The sequence below is a fragment of the Megascapheus bottae genome, chromosome 32 (genome assembly GCF_031878675.1).
Source record: "Megascapheus bottae isolate mThoBot1 chromosome 32, mThoBot2.hap1, whole genome shotgun sequence".
NCBI lineage: Eukaryota > Metazoa > Chordata > Mammalia > Rodentia > Geomyidae > Megascapheus > Megascapheus bottae.
The window spans coordinates 9,752,799-9,765,593 of record NC_143540.1 but is presented as its reverse complement, the minus strand read 5'-3'; the positions used below and the strand labels follow the sequence as shown (position 1 = coordinate 9,765,593).

Here is a 12,795-nt window from a genome sequence, read left to right as displayed (position 1 = left end):
GTGGCTCACGGGGGAGGGCCGTACCTTTGAGCTAAAGAGCTCAGGGACAGTGCCCAGGCCCAGAGTTAAGCCCCACAATGGACAAAAAAAAAAAAAGTGAGGTTTTGGGCAGGGATCATAGCCTAGTTGGTAGAGTGCTTGCCAAGCATGCACAAAGCCATCGGTTCAATTCTCCAGTACCACATACACAGAAAAAGCTGGATGCATGGCACTGGGGCTCAAGTGGCAGAGCACTAGCTTTGCCAAGAACACTAGTCCAAGGATAATACCCAAGCCCAGAGTTCAGGCCTCACAAATGGCAAAAAAAAAAAAAAAAAAAATCCCCCCAAACAGCCAGAAATGATGCTGTGTCTCAAGTAAAGCACTAACCTTAAGCACAAGGACAGTGCCCAGGCCCAGACAGAGCTGAAGCCTTAGACCAGCAAAAGAAAAAAAAGTCACCCAGCAATTTTCTGTACTCTATGAATGTTGTACGATTTCCTGCAGAGGGTGATGGAGAGGCAGATGAATTATCTTGGGAAAAAAATTAAAATAAAAAAAGATCAGTCTCCCGAGTGACAGGTGAATTGTGTCCCTATGACTCAGCTCCTTCCTGAGTTCCGGTCTTTTAATGCCTTTAGACTTTTAAAAATCGTTTTTCTTCTTAAACTGTTATTATAAAGGTGATGTACAGACAGAGGTGATAGTTAACAAGTCAGATAAAGAATGTATTTCTTCTTGGACAATGTTTTCCCCCTCCCCCCACATACACACACCCAGGGCTTCTTATAGAGACGTTTTGTTTTTGGTTCCAGGACAGCAGGGTTCTGAGGGCTTTGGGGACCCCCCTCCCCACACCCACCCAGTCAGCCTCACTGCAGCCTCAGATGCGCAGTTCTGTGACTCACACACCCCATCTTTGGAGGAATCACCAAGAGGGCAGGGTGGCAAATGAAAATAACATATATATATATATATATATGAAAATATATATATATATATTTTTTTTCCCCATCATCAGACAGGTGAGCTGGGGTGGAGGTGGGGGGAGAGGAGGGTGAAATATCCTCCACTGTAATCCCCTCCCCCTTCAATCTTACTGAAGACTTTAAATGCATCTTTAGCAAAATCCCAAGTCCCCTAGACACGGCCTGACAATTTTCTTTTTTCTTTTTTTAAAAGCTTTTGAGGCGAGATTATAGATAGATATATAGATTTATATTCCGAATTTGACCTTGATGGGCTTTCCAAGACACAAACAAAAAAAAAAAGAATCACATCAAACGCAGAAAATAGAAAATAGAAAAAAGAAAACTAAAAAAAAAGAAAATTGAAAAACAAAAACCAAAACAAGGGGAATAAAAGGCGGCGCCCAGGACCGAGCCAGCCAGGAGTCGAACCTAGAATCTTCTGATCCGTAGTCAGACGCGTTATCCATTGCGCCACTGGCCCGCGCGCCGGCTGGCGTCTCCCCGCGACGGCTCATCACCTCTTACGCAGCATCCACAGGCTTCCGGACAGCCGCGCTCCGCCATCCCTACCCCGGGGCCGTCCCGGCTGGCGCTCGCACCGCTCCCGACGCTCCGCCTTCTCCCCGCCCCCGCCGGCGGCGGACGCGCGCCTAGCCAATCCGCGGCGGGGACGTCATGACGTCGCGCGGCACCGCTGGACACGCTCGCCCCGCCCATTCCCTCCCCCCGCACGTCCAACCAATCCACGACGGCGACGTCATGACGTACACCAACACGCCCCCAAACCCCGCCCACCTCCGCCTCCGACACGCGCCTCGCTAGTTCGTCCCTCGCGGGTCTCCGTCCGGTCGGCCTTCTCCCCGCCCCCTTCCTACTCGGGGCGGGCGGGCGTGGGGACGGAGGGGGGGGGAGAGAGGTGGGTTGGAGGGAGGGGGGGAAGGAGTGGAGCTCGGGTGTAGGAGACGCCGCTCTGACGGCCGCCGCTTTGCGCGTCGGTGACCGGTGGCGTCGCGGGGAGGGGGCGGGCGGAGCGAAGAGGAAGGAAGGTAGTGGTTGGTACCCAGAAATGGCGGCGACGGCCTACGAGCTGCTGAAGCTGTGAGTCCCGCAGAGCCACCGCGGTTGACGAGGAAAGGGTCGGGGGGGGGGTCGGGGGGGGCCGGGGGGCGGCGGGCGGGGCCGCGGGTGGTGGTTCTTAGGTTTTGTCATGGAAAGTTCCGGAAGCTCGGGCCGAGCGCCCGCAGCGGGCTCGCGTGTGGGGCGCCGCGGACGCGGCTGCCGCCCGAGGCCGGGCCTTCCGTGGTCGTGAGGCGCGGTGGTCTCGCGAGACTTGGTCCCGTGCCGGCCGCGGCCCTCGGGGTGGAGGCTCGGGGCGGGCTGGGGGGGGGTCCGGCGTTCCCGCGCCGCCCCTCCCACCTCCCGAGTCCTGTGAAGATGAAACGGAGCTGACTCCGCAGAGCCCAACACCTGTTTCCTTTTTTCTTTTATTTAAAAAGAAAAAGTCGAGGGCCGGCAGCGTGGCCCGGTGGTAGAGCGCCGGGGCCTAGCGTGCGCCCAGCCCCGGGTTCGAGTCCTCGGCACCCCGCGTGCAGAGCGAGAAGCCGGAAGTGGTGCTGAGGCTCAAGTGGAGGGGGGGAGGAGGGGGGGAGCGCTGGCCTGGAGAAAGGGCAGGGACAGGGCTCAGGGCCTGAGCCCAAGGCCAGGACTGGCCAGAAAATAAATAAATAAATATACATATACAAATATATACAATAGATAACATATAAATATATATAAAATATTTATTATAATATAGAAATATATAATAGATAAAATATGTATTATAGAAATATATAATATATAATAGATCAAATATGTATTATATATAAATATAATAGATAAAATATGTATTATAATATATAAATATATATAAAAGATGTATAATATATAAATATATAAAATATGTATTATAATAAATATATATAATATATAAAAGATGTATTATAATACATAAATATATAATATATAAAAGATGTATCATGATATAAATATATACAAAAGATAAAATATAATATATGAATATATATAATAGGTAAAAGATGTATTATAATATATAAATATATAATATATAAAATATGTATTATATATAAATATATAATACAAATATATACAATAGATAAAATATGTATTATATAAATATATATAATAGTAAAATATGTATTATAATATATAAATATATAATACATATGAAATATGTATTATATAAATATATATATGTTTTATAATATATAAATATAATATATAAAATATGTATTATATAAATACAATATATAAAATATGTATTGTAATATATAATTATTATAATATATAAATATATACAATATATAAAATATGTATTATATGAATATATACAATATATAAAATATGTGTTATATAAATAAATATAATATAAAATATGTATTATAATATATAAATATATAATATAGAAAATATGTATTATAATATATAAATATATATAATATATATATGTAAGACCCACAGAACCCCTCTGGACGACAGTCTCCCTGGGCCTGGACGTCTTTAGAGGGTGCCGGGAGCAGGGGGGTGGAGAACGATATACAGCCTCTGTGCCTCCGGTCATATAAAATAATAATGTGTTTTTCTTCCCCTCACTTTGGCAGTTGATTGGAGATGGAGGCTCACAGACTCCCCTGCTTGGGATGGCTTCCAGCTAGGACTGGGATGACAGGCGCCCGAGCCACTGGTTCCTAATTTCCTAATGGCATTGGTAGCAGGAAGCAAATGTTAATTTTTTTTTTTTTTTTTTTTTTTGCCAGTCCTGGGCTTGAGCTCAGGGCCTGAGCACTGTCCTTGGACTTTCTCAAGGCTAGAGCTCTACCATTTGAGCCACAGCACGATTTCTGGCTTTTTGCTATGTATGTGGTACTGAGGAATCGAACCCGGGTCTTCATGCATGCTAGGCAAGCACTCTGTCCACGTTTTCTTTTCCCACCTTTTCTTATTCTCTCCCAGCTTTCTTTTGCAAGGTGATCAATCACCTTGTGAAGAAGGGGTAGTAAAATGTCTTTGAGTAGGCTACTGGCTGGATCAGTGTCTGAATAACTTGGCTGGCAAATTAGGTTATTGTCTATTTGATAGGTATGGCAGAGTTTAATGTGATCCTCTACCAAGTCTCAAATGTGTTTAAGTAAATGCAGAACCTTGGGTTGATTCCACTTAGCATTAGGTTTCAGGATGTAACTGAATTGTCCAGAAACACACATTGAATAAAATGAAGAAGTTTGGGGTTATGAGGATTTTTGAGCTTTCAAAGCACTGAAATTGCCAGTCTAGACCTTAAAAAACACAACAACAACAAACCCTCCTGTGTCTCCATAAAGGACATAGGATAAAGGGTGTTTGTCCTTAGATGAGAATGAAGCCCTCTCCCCTGCCTGTCCTGGGACTTGAACTGCTTGTTTTGGACATGGACATAGTCTTTCTTCTTGGTTTTGTTTTGTTTTGGTGCTGGACCCTAGTGCTTGACCCTATGGCCTGTTGCTTAGCTTTTTTTGCTCAAGTCATAGCGCCACTTCACTGGACATCAGAGTCTCAGGGACTTTTCTTTCCTGTACTGGCATCAAACTGAGCTCCTCAGATCTCAGCCTCTTGAGTAGCCAGGATTACAGGCGTAAGCCACTGGTGCCTGGCTTTCTTTTCTTTTTCTTTTATCTGGAAAATCTGAATACTTACAGGGCTGTTGTTCCAATGGTTTGAGTTTACAAATAAACTACCTGATGTTCTTTATAGCTGCTTTCTTCTAGAAGGATTTTCTTTCCACAACTCTCCCTTTGGTAGCAGGTTTTAAGCCAAAAGTGAGAAATGACTGTCACAGGAATTAGGAGCGTATGATTTGCCTATTCTGTTCCTTAGGATTGATTTGCAATGCATTTACTGTCTCATGGACAAGAGGACTGAAATCTGGAGTGATCTTTATATTGTTCGTATCATTCCTTTTTTGGGGGAGGGGGACTTGAACTCAGGGCTTGGGCGCTGTTTCCCTGAGCCTCATTGTACTCAAAGCTAGCACTGTTTTTGAGATGAGTCTCACAGGAGCTGCGTGCTGGTGCCTATCATCCTAGCTACTCAGAATCGCAGTTCAAAGCCAGCCCCAGCCCATAAATCTGTGAGCCTCTTATCTCCAATGAACCACTAGAAAATCAGAAGTGGCACTGTGGCTTAAGTGGTAGAGCCTTGAGTTGAAGAGCTCAGTGACAATGCCCAGGCCCAGAGTTCAAGCCCCATTACTGACAAAAAAAAATAGGAAAAAGTCTCACAGTGACTTTCCTTCCCTGGGCTGACTTAAGGAAAGGCAATGTAAGACCTCTTCAGAAAGAGCGAAGTCTGGAGGCTGTCTTCCCAAAACTCTGTGAGGTTCTGGGTCAGTCTGTGGTTGGCTGTTATTGAAGAAAGTCACAGAGCTGTCCTTGGTCACACAGTGAAGTTACAGAGCTCAGCCACGGCTGAACTGACTTTAGAACACGATTGGCCCAGAGTCCAGTGCTCTTTCCCTTACACTGTCTTACTCAAACTACCTATTTTATCTTACCAGCTTGCTCTCTCCTTTGGCCAAAGACATGACAGGTGTCTGTGCTATTTTGAATATCCTATGCTGACATTCTAGTTTGCCTTTTGGGTCTTTTGTGTCCGCATGGACAAGAACAAAGGATAACAAGAGAAGTGGAGCTATAGCTCAGGTGGTAGAATACCAGCCTTGAGTAAGAAAGCCAAGTAAGAACCTTAGACCCTGAGTTCAAATCTCAGAATAGGGGGGAAGGGCAGAATATAAATTGAGCCGGGGCATGGTAGCTCATGCCTGTCATCCTAGCTACTCAGGAGGCTGAGATCTGAGGATTATCATTCAAAACCAGCCTGGGCACTAAAGTCCATGAGACTCTTATCTCCAGTGAACCACCAGAAAACTGGAAGTGGTGCTCTGGCTCAAGGGGTAGGGCGGTAGCCTTGAGCTGAAGAGCTCAGGGACAGCACCCAGGCCCAGAGTTCAAGTCCCATGACTGTCCCCTCCCCCCCAAAAAAAGGTATTATTGGTGCATAAAGTCTTCCCCCTCAATTTAAAGGTCAGCAGAAATGTGTAAAGCAGGGACTCCTTTTAACTACTAAATCATACCACCCCCTTTTTTTTCTTTTTACCATGTCTGAGGCTTGAACTCAGGGCCTGGGCTCTGTCCGTGGACACATTTTGCTCAAGGCTAGCGTTCTGCCACTTGAACCACAGAGCCACTTCTGATGTTTTCTGTGTATGTGGTACGGCAGAATGGAACCTAGGGCTTTGTGCACGGTAGGCAAGCACTCTACCACTAGCCACACTCCTGCGCCCTCCCTTTTTTTTCTTTTGCTAGCACTGAGACTTGAACTCAGGGCCTGGGCTAGTGCTCTGCCACTTGAGCCACAGTGCCACTTCCAGCTTTTTCTGTGTATGTGATACCAGGGAATCAAACCCAGGGCTTTGTGCATGCTAGGTGAGCATGTTATCACTAGGCTATGTTCCCAGCCCCACCTCCCCTCCTTTTTTTTTTTTTTTTTTGCCAGTCCAGGGCTTGAGCTCAGGGCCTGAGCACTGTCCTTGGACTTTCTCAAGGGTAGAGCTCTACCATTTGAGTCTCAGCACCACTTCTGGCTTTTTTCTATGTATGTGGTACTGAGGAATCGAACCTGGGTCTTCGTGCATGCTGGGCAAGCACTTTAACCACTAGGCCAAACTCCCGGCCCATCGCCTCCTTTTTTTTAAAATAATTTTTTTTTGTCAGTCATGGGGCTTGAACTCTAGGCCTGGGCCCTGGCCCTGAGCTCTTCAGCTCAAGGCTAGTGCTCTACCATTGAGTCACAGGGCCACTTCCAATTTTGGATTGGTTAATTTGGAGACCAAAGTCTCACAGACTTTTCTGCCTGGGCTGGCTTTGAGCCATAATCATCAGATGTCAACCTCCTGAGTAGTTAGGATTACAGGTGTGAGCCACCAGTGCCTGGCTAGTATTCTTGTCTTAGTAGTTATTGGGTTTTGATCCCTTTACCAGAGGATTAACACAAGAATAGAGCCCCTCTTGTCATCCAATATTACTTTGGATCTTACAGATCTGCATCAGTAGCATAGGTAAATGATCAAGTTATTTTGGATATAATCTTATCTTCTGAAACTTACTTTATGAAGTAAGTTACGTAAAGTGGATTTTATTTTATTTTTCTTGTCCTGAGGCTTGAACTCTGAGGCTGGGCACTGTCCCTGAGCTGCTTTTGCTCTAGGTGAGGGAGTGTGTTTCCACTTTAGCCACACCCTCACTTCCGGCTTGTTTTGAGTAGTTTCTTGGAGGTAAGAGCCTTATAGAGGGGCCAGGAGTTTGGCCTAGTGATAGAGTGCTTGCCTAGTTTGCACAAAGACTTGGGTTCGATTCTACGGTACCACATACATAGAAAAAGCCAGAAACATAGAGCTCTACCCTTGAGAAAGCCCAAGGACAGTGCTCAGTGCTCAGGCTCTGATACAAGTCCAGGGACTCACACACACACACACACGAGTCCCATGGAGTTTCCTTCCTGGGAATTGCCTCAGATCTTAGCCTTCTGAGTAGCTAGGATTACAGGTGTGAGCCTGGATTTTCTGTCCTGTATTTGATTTTTGGTGGTCCTAAGGTTTTAGCGTTTCATGCTTGCTAGGCACACGCTCTACCATTTGGCCAATGTTTCTAGCCCCTCTTCTTTCCATCTAGTCCCTTTCATTTCTCCTTTCCAATATCCTTTGCAGATATGGTATTGTGCTTTTTGTTTGGTCTGGCTTTGGTCCATGGTCCTTTCTCTTGCTCCTCCCAGGTAGCCTGTAAGAGGCACGTGCCACCATTCCCAGCTTGTTCCTTGAGATAAGAGCCTCATTAACTTTTTTTCTGCTTGGTCTGGCATCAAGCCACAATCCTTCTGTCATCACTTTCATGTATTTATTAATTGAGAATGAAGTATAAAATGTTGGCTGGAGAGAACACTCTCTCCAACTTCATTTTTTTTTTTTGGTGTATGGCTGGGGGCGGGGATCATACTATAGTACTAGAATTTGAAAATATAATCCTTTGGTAGACCTGCAAGAGTATTATGTTCCAAACAGAATCTGGCCAGTCAGGTAAACATTATTACCTAAATAAAAGATGGGCCTTGGAGGGCTGGGAGTGTGGCCTACTGGTAGAATGCTTGCTTAGTACATACAAAGTCCTGGATTTGATTCTTGGTACCACATATACAGAAAAGGCCAGATATGGTGCTGTGACTCAAGTGGTAGAGCTCCAGCCTTGAGAAAGCCCAAGGATAGTGCCCAGGCCCTGAGTTCAAGCCCCAGGACTGGCAAAAAAAAAAAAAAAAAAAGAATTTTGCCCCTTAGATGACTAAATATTTAAGTATCTAAAAATTTACTTGACATTGTGGTTTCTCTTCAGATCATATAACTCTTTTTACCTTTTATCGACAATTCAGTTGAGATAAGGGACTATTTCAGGCCTGGGGATGTGGCTTAGTGGTAGAGTACTTGCCTAGCATGCACGAAACCCTGGATTCCATTCCTCAGTACCACATACACAGAAAAAGCCAGAAGTGATGATGTGGCCCAAGTGGTAAAGTACCAGCTTTGAGCCAAAGAAGCTCAGGGACAGTGCCCAGTCCCCGAGTTCAAGCTGTCGGTTTGGCAGGGAAAAAAAGGGGGGGTGGGGATGGGGGTAGGAGACTTTCTATTTGTGAGTGTGTTCTGGCTAGGGGTCAAGGCAGATGTTAGTCCATTCTGTAGGGGATTTAATGACTGTATTAGGTTTCTGTTGATACTTTTCCAAATCACCACCAACTTAAGAGGCTCAAAGCAGTGCAACCATATACCATCTCATAATCTGTAGAAATCCTACATGAGCTCCCGAAGCAGAAATCAAGTCACGAGGTTCTCTTGTACATAGCACCCCTCTGTAACTAATATGTATTCATTATGCCCGGTGATAGTGTTCAAACGGTGTATTTGGAGACTGGGGTAGAGTCTTTAAGCTCAGTCAAGTTGCTTGCTGAATCTAGTTCCTCGTGGGCGGGTGGGGTGGGGATCATTATGGAGTTCCTGTATCCTGGCTGGCTGCAACTTGGCGCCACTCAGTTTCTAGAGGCCTCTCCTGTCCTTGTACGTACGTTCTGTATTGGGAACCATGCATAGCTTATCAAACATGGCAAATTGTTCTCTCAGCTGAGCCCGTCTCCTCCTCTTGCCACGTCTGGTTGAATGCTGTTGTCTTCTGCAGTTAAGTCTGTAAGGAGAGCATGCTTAGTCTCTTCAGTTTAGAAGTGGGCAAAGGATAAAGGCTGCCACATCACAATCCTGCTGTAATTGTTATAGCAGGTCTTCCTCTGGTTTATTTGTGTCTTTCCGTTTCTTCTCAGGCATATTACACCTGAAAAGTTTTATGTGGAAGCTTGTGATGATGGAACTGATGATGTACTCACCATTGACCGTGTATCCACAGAGGTTACCCTGGCAGGTACTGTATCTCCAGACTGTGAGGTGGCAGGAAGATTTCACATGTAATTTAAACCAGTATGTGAAACTCTTGAGTGCTTCCTTACTAGAATTTTAACTCTTTGCGCTCCCCCTACCCCCGCATAGTTTGAACTCAGGGCCTGTTAGCACTCTACCATTTGAGCCACAGCACCATTTCTGGCTTTTTCTCTGTATGTGCTACCGAGGAATTGAACCCGGATCTTTGTGCATGCTAGGCAAGCACTCTACCACTAGGCCAAACTCCCCGGCCCCTAGAATCGCAGGGCTTGAACTCAGGTCCTATCCCTGAGCTCTTTTGTTCAAGGCTAGTGATCTACCACTTTAAGGCACAGCACCACTTGTGTGTTTTTCGGTGGTTAATTGCAGATAAGATTTCATTGACTTTGCTTCCCTGAGCTGGCTTTTGAAGCTCGATTCTCAGATCTCAGTGTCCTGAGTAGCTAGATCAACAAGTGAGAGCTACTGGCGGCAGCTACTTCCAGTTATTTTTGACCTTCAGCAGTATTTTATTTGTAGTTAGAGATTGCACACCTATTTAAGTAGATGCAAAATACTTTAGTTTCCAAAATTTATAACTATCATTGGTGCATTGGAATTTACCATATAATCTCAGTGTATTCAGTCCTTTTTCTTTTCTTTTTTTTTACCAGTCCTGGGCCTGGGCACTGTCCCTGAGCTTCTTTTGCTCAAGGCTAGCACTCTATCATCACTTGAGCCACAGCACCATTTCTGGTTATTTCTGAGAAGTTTATTAGAGGTTATAGTCTTATGGACTTCCCTGCTCTGGCTGGCTTCAAACGGTGATCCTCAGATCTTAGCCACCTGAGTTAGCTAGGACTTCAGACATAAGCCACCAGCACCCAACAGTACTTTTTGTTTTGTTTTGTTGTTTTGAGACATAGAGTTTTGCTATGTAGTCCATACTGGTCTTTTGTGGTACTTGGAATTAAACCAAGGACCTCACATTTGCTAGTGATTGTGTCCAGGTTGCTTTGTAGTTAAGATTATACTATTTCTACTTGCTGAGCGCTGGTATTATAGGTATTTGCCACCTATTTTCATGGCTGGCTCCTTCCTATTTTCCATGGTGGCACAGCATTGTTACATAAATTGGTAATGAAGAACACAAATGCTTGTTAAGTGTTTTCCAGAATTCGTTATATAGAAAGCAGAATTACTGTTAGGACTGCCTTTGAGACCAGGATTTCAATTTATAGCAGTGTTTCTAAAATGAACTTCAGGATAGTAACGAGTCGTAACTGAAAGAAAAATTTTCTAAGGCATGTAAATTTGGGAAGTCTTGGATTAAATAGCAGAGCATCTTTCTTTTACTGTGGGTCTTCTCAGAGCCTGTGTTCTCCTAATATGTGCTGTGTTTGAGTTGGGTGAAGGTGATTGGATATGAAATAAAATAGACTTATTTCACTTGAGACTTCCTTTACTCCTCTTGGGGCATTAATTTTTTTTAGAGTAGAATTCAGAAAAATATGGTTTGTGAAATATACCGACTGAAAATTTGGGGGATTGTGAAATGAATTGAATAAGTCCATTGTTGATAAAAAAAAAAATCAAGGTTCAAGACAGTGCCTTCTAGCTTTCTTTGTGTGTATGCTATTTTCTTCCATGTTCTTTTTTTTTCCCCCCAGTCCTGGGCTTGGGCTCAGGGCCTGAGCACTGTCCTTGGGCTTTCTCAGGACCAGAGCTCGACCACTTGAGCCACAGCACCACTTCCGGCTTGTTCTATGTTTGTGGTACCAAGGAATCTAACCCGGGTCTTCATACATGCTAGGCAAGCACTCTACCACTAGGCCAAACTCCTGGCCTCTTCCTTGTTCTGACCTTGAATCTTCGCCTTTATTCTAAGATGTAGGTGGGCAATTTCTTTCTTTCTTTCTTTTTCTTTCTTTTTATGGTCAGTCATGGGGCTAGAACTCGAGGCCTGGCCGTTGTCCTGAGCTCTTCAGCACAAGGCTGGTGCTCTACTATTGAGCCACAGTGCCATTTCTGGTTTTCTGATGGTTCATTGGAAATAAGAGTTTCACTGACTATAGAGCCCAGTCTGTCTTTTTTCTTTTCTTATCCTGTTTTGTGGTTTGTTTATTTATTTATTTTTTCATTCTATGGACTTGTCAAGATTGAAATCTTACCTCACATTGTTTCATTTACTCTCTAATTTTCTTTTTTCCCCCCTCCTTCCCTCCCTCCCTTCCTTTCTTCCTCTTTTTGTGCTAGTCTAGGAGCTTGAACTCATAGCCTGGGCTCTATTCCTGTGCTTTCTTTCTGCTTAAGGATCGTATTCTACCACTGAACCATAGCTCCACTGCCAGCTTTTTGGTGGTTAATTGGAGATAAGAGTCTCTAAGGATTGAGGTTATAGTTTCTAGAGGTTGAAAACTGAAATTAACAATGACCAGCCATTTACCTGGTGAGGAAACTAAAGCTTGTTTCGCTGACATGTTCTGTACTCTGAGTAGCTGCAGCCTTTATATGTCATGCAGATATCTTTATGTTCTGCCAAAATAGAGAAATTAATGAAAAAGGTCACCTACTTAGAAGTCAAATTAATGTAGTTGAAATAATGTGCAATTTTTTTTTTTTTTTAAAGTCAAGAAAGATGTTCCTCCTTCAGCTGTCACAAGACCAATATTTGGTATACTGGGCACAATCCATCTGGTGGCAGGTAAGAGAAATTTAGCCAAGATAGCAAGATAAATTCAGTTAATTAGACTACAAGAAAAAATGCACTTCATATTATGTGTTAGGTAATAAATTTCAAAATTAAATGTTTGACATGAGTTTCTAAAGATAATTTTTTCTAAATGGTTTGTCTCCCTAGGGTTCTGGTTTGTGTATGTTTGTTTATTGTTATATTTTTGGTGGTAGAGGAGTGTGACCTAGGGCCTTGTGCTTGCTAGGCAAGTAGTCTGTCATTTCAGCCATACCTGCCTACTTCTCTATTTTAGTTTATTTTCCAAGTAGAGTCTTGGACCTGTGATTGTAGGCCTATGAGCTTCCTATTTCTGCCTCCTAGGTAACTGGGATTATAAGTATTTACCACCATGTCTGGCCCTTTATAGCTCTGTTTTTGTTTTTTGGGGTTTTTTCTTAATTAAAGAATTTATTAACATTAACTTTTACATCGTATTTCAAATAACATGTTTAACAAACAAGTATTCAAGAAGGGAATTTCTATATACATTCACTGGCACTTAGATTTTAGAACATAATTAAAATTAGGCTGAGGGTTATATGTCATAGATATATATTAATCCATGTAAT

At 43.7% G+C, this 12,795-nt stretch overlaps 1 protein-coding gene and 1 non-coding gene across 2 annotated transcripts in view; one reads left to right on the top strand and one right to left on the bottom strand.

Annotated features, from left to right (window-relative positions):
• Nucleotides 1-1,358: 1,358 nt before the first annotated feature.
• Nucleotides 1,359-1,431, bottom strand: Trnar-acg (transfer RNA arginine (anticodon ACG)). Its single transcript has one exon. It is a non-coding gene; the product is annotated as a tRNA-Arg (tRNA).
• A 438-nt stretch (nt 1,432-1,869) lies between these two features.
• Nucleotides 1,870-12,795, top strand: part of Sacm1l (SAC1 like phosphatidylinositide phosphatase) — a 34,448-nt gene continuing 23,522 nt past the window's right edge. The window contains exons 1-3 of the mRNA XM_090323502.1: nt 1,870-2,048; nt 9,399-9,496; nt 12,122-12,196. Of these exons, the coding sequence (XP_090179628.1) occupies nt 9,422-9,496; nt 12,122-12,196 (150 nt within the window). The 5' untranslated portion in view covers nt 1,870-2,048; nt 9,399-9,421. The remainder of the gene's footprint in view (nt 2,049-9,398; nt 9,497-12,121; nt 12,197-12,795) is intronic.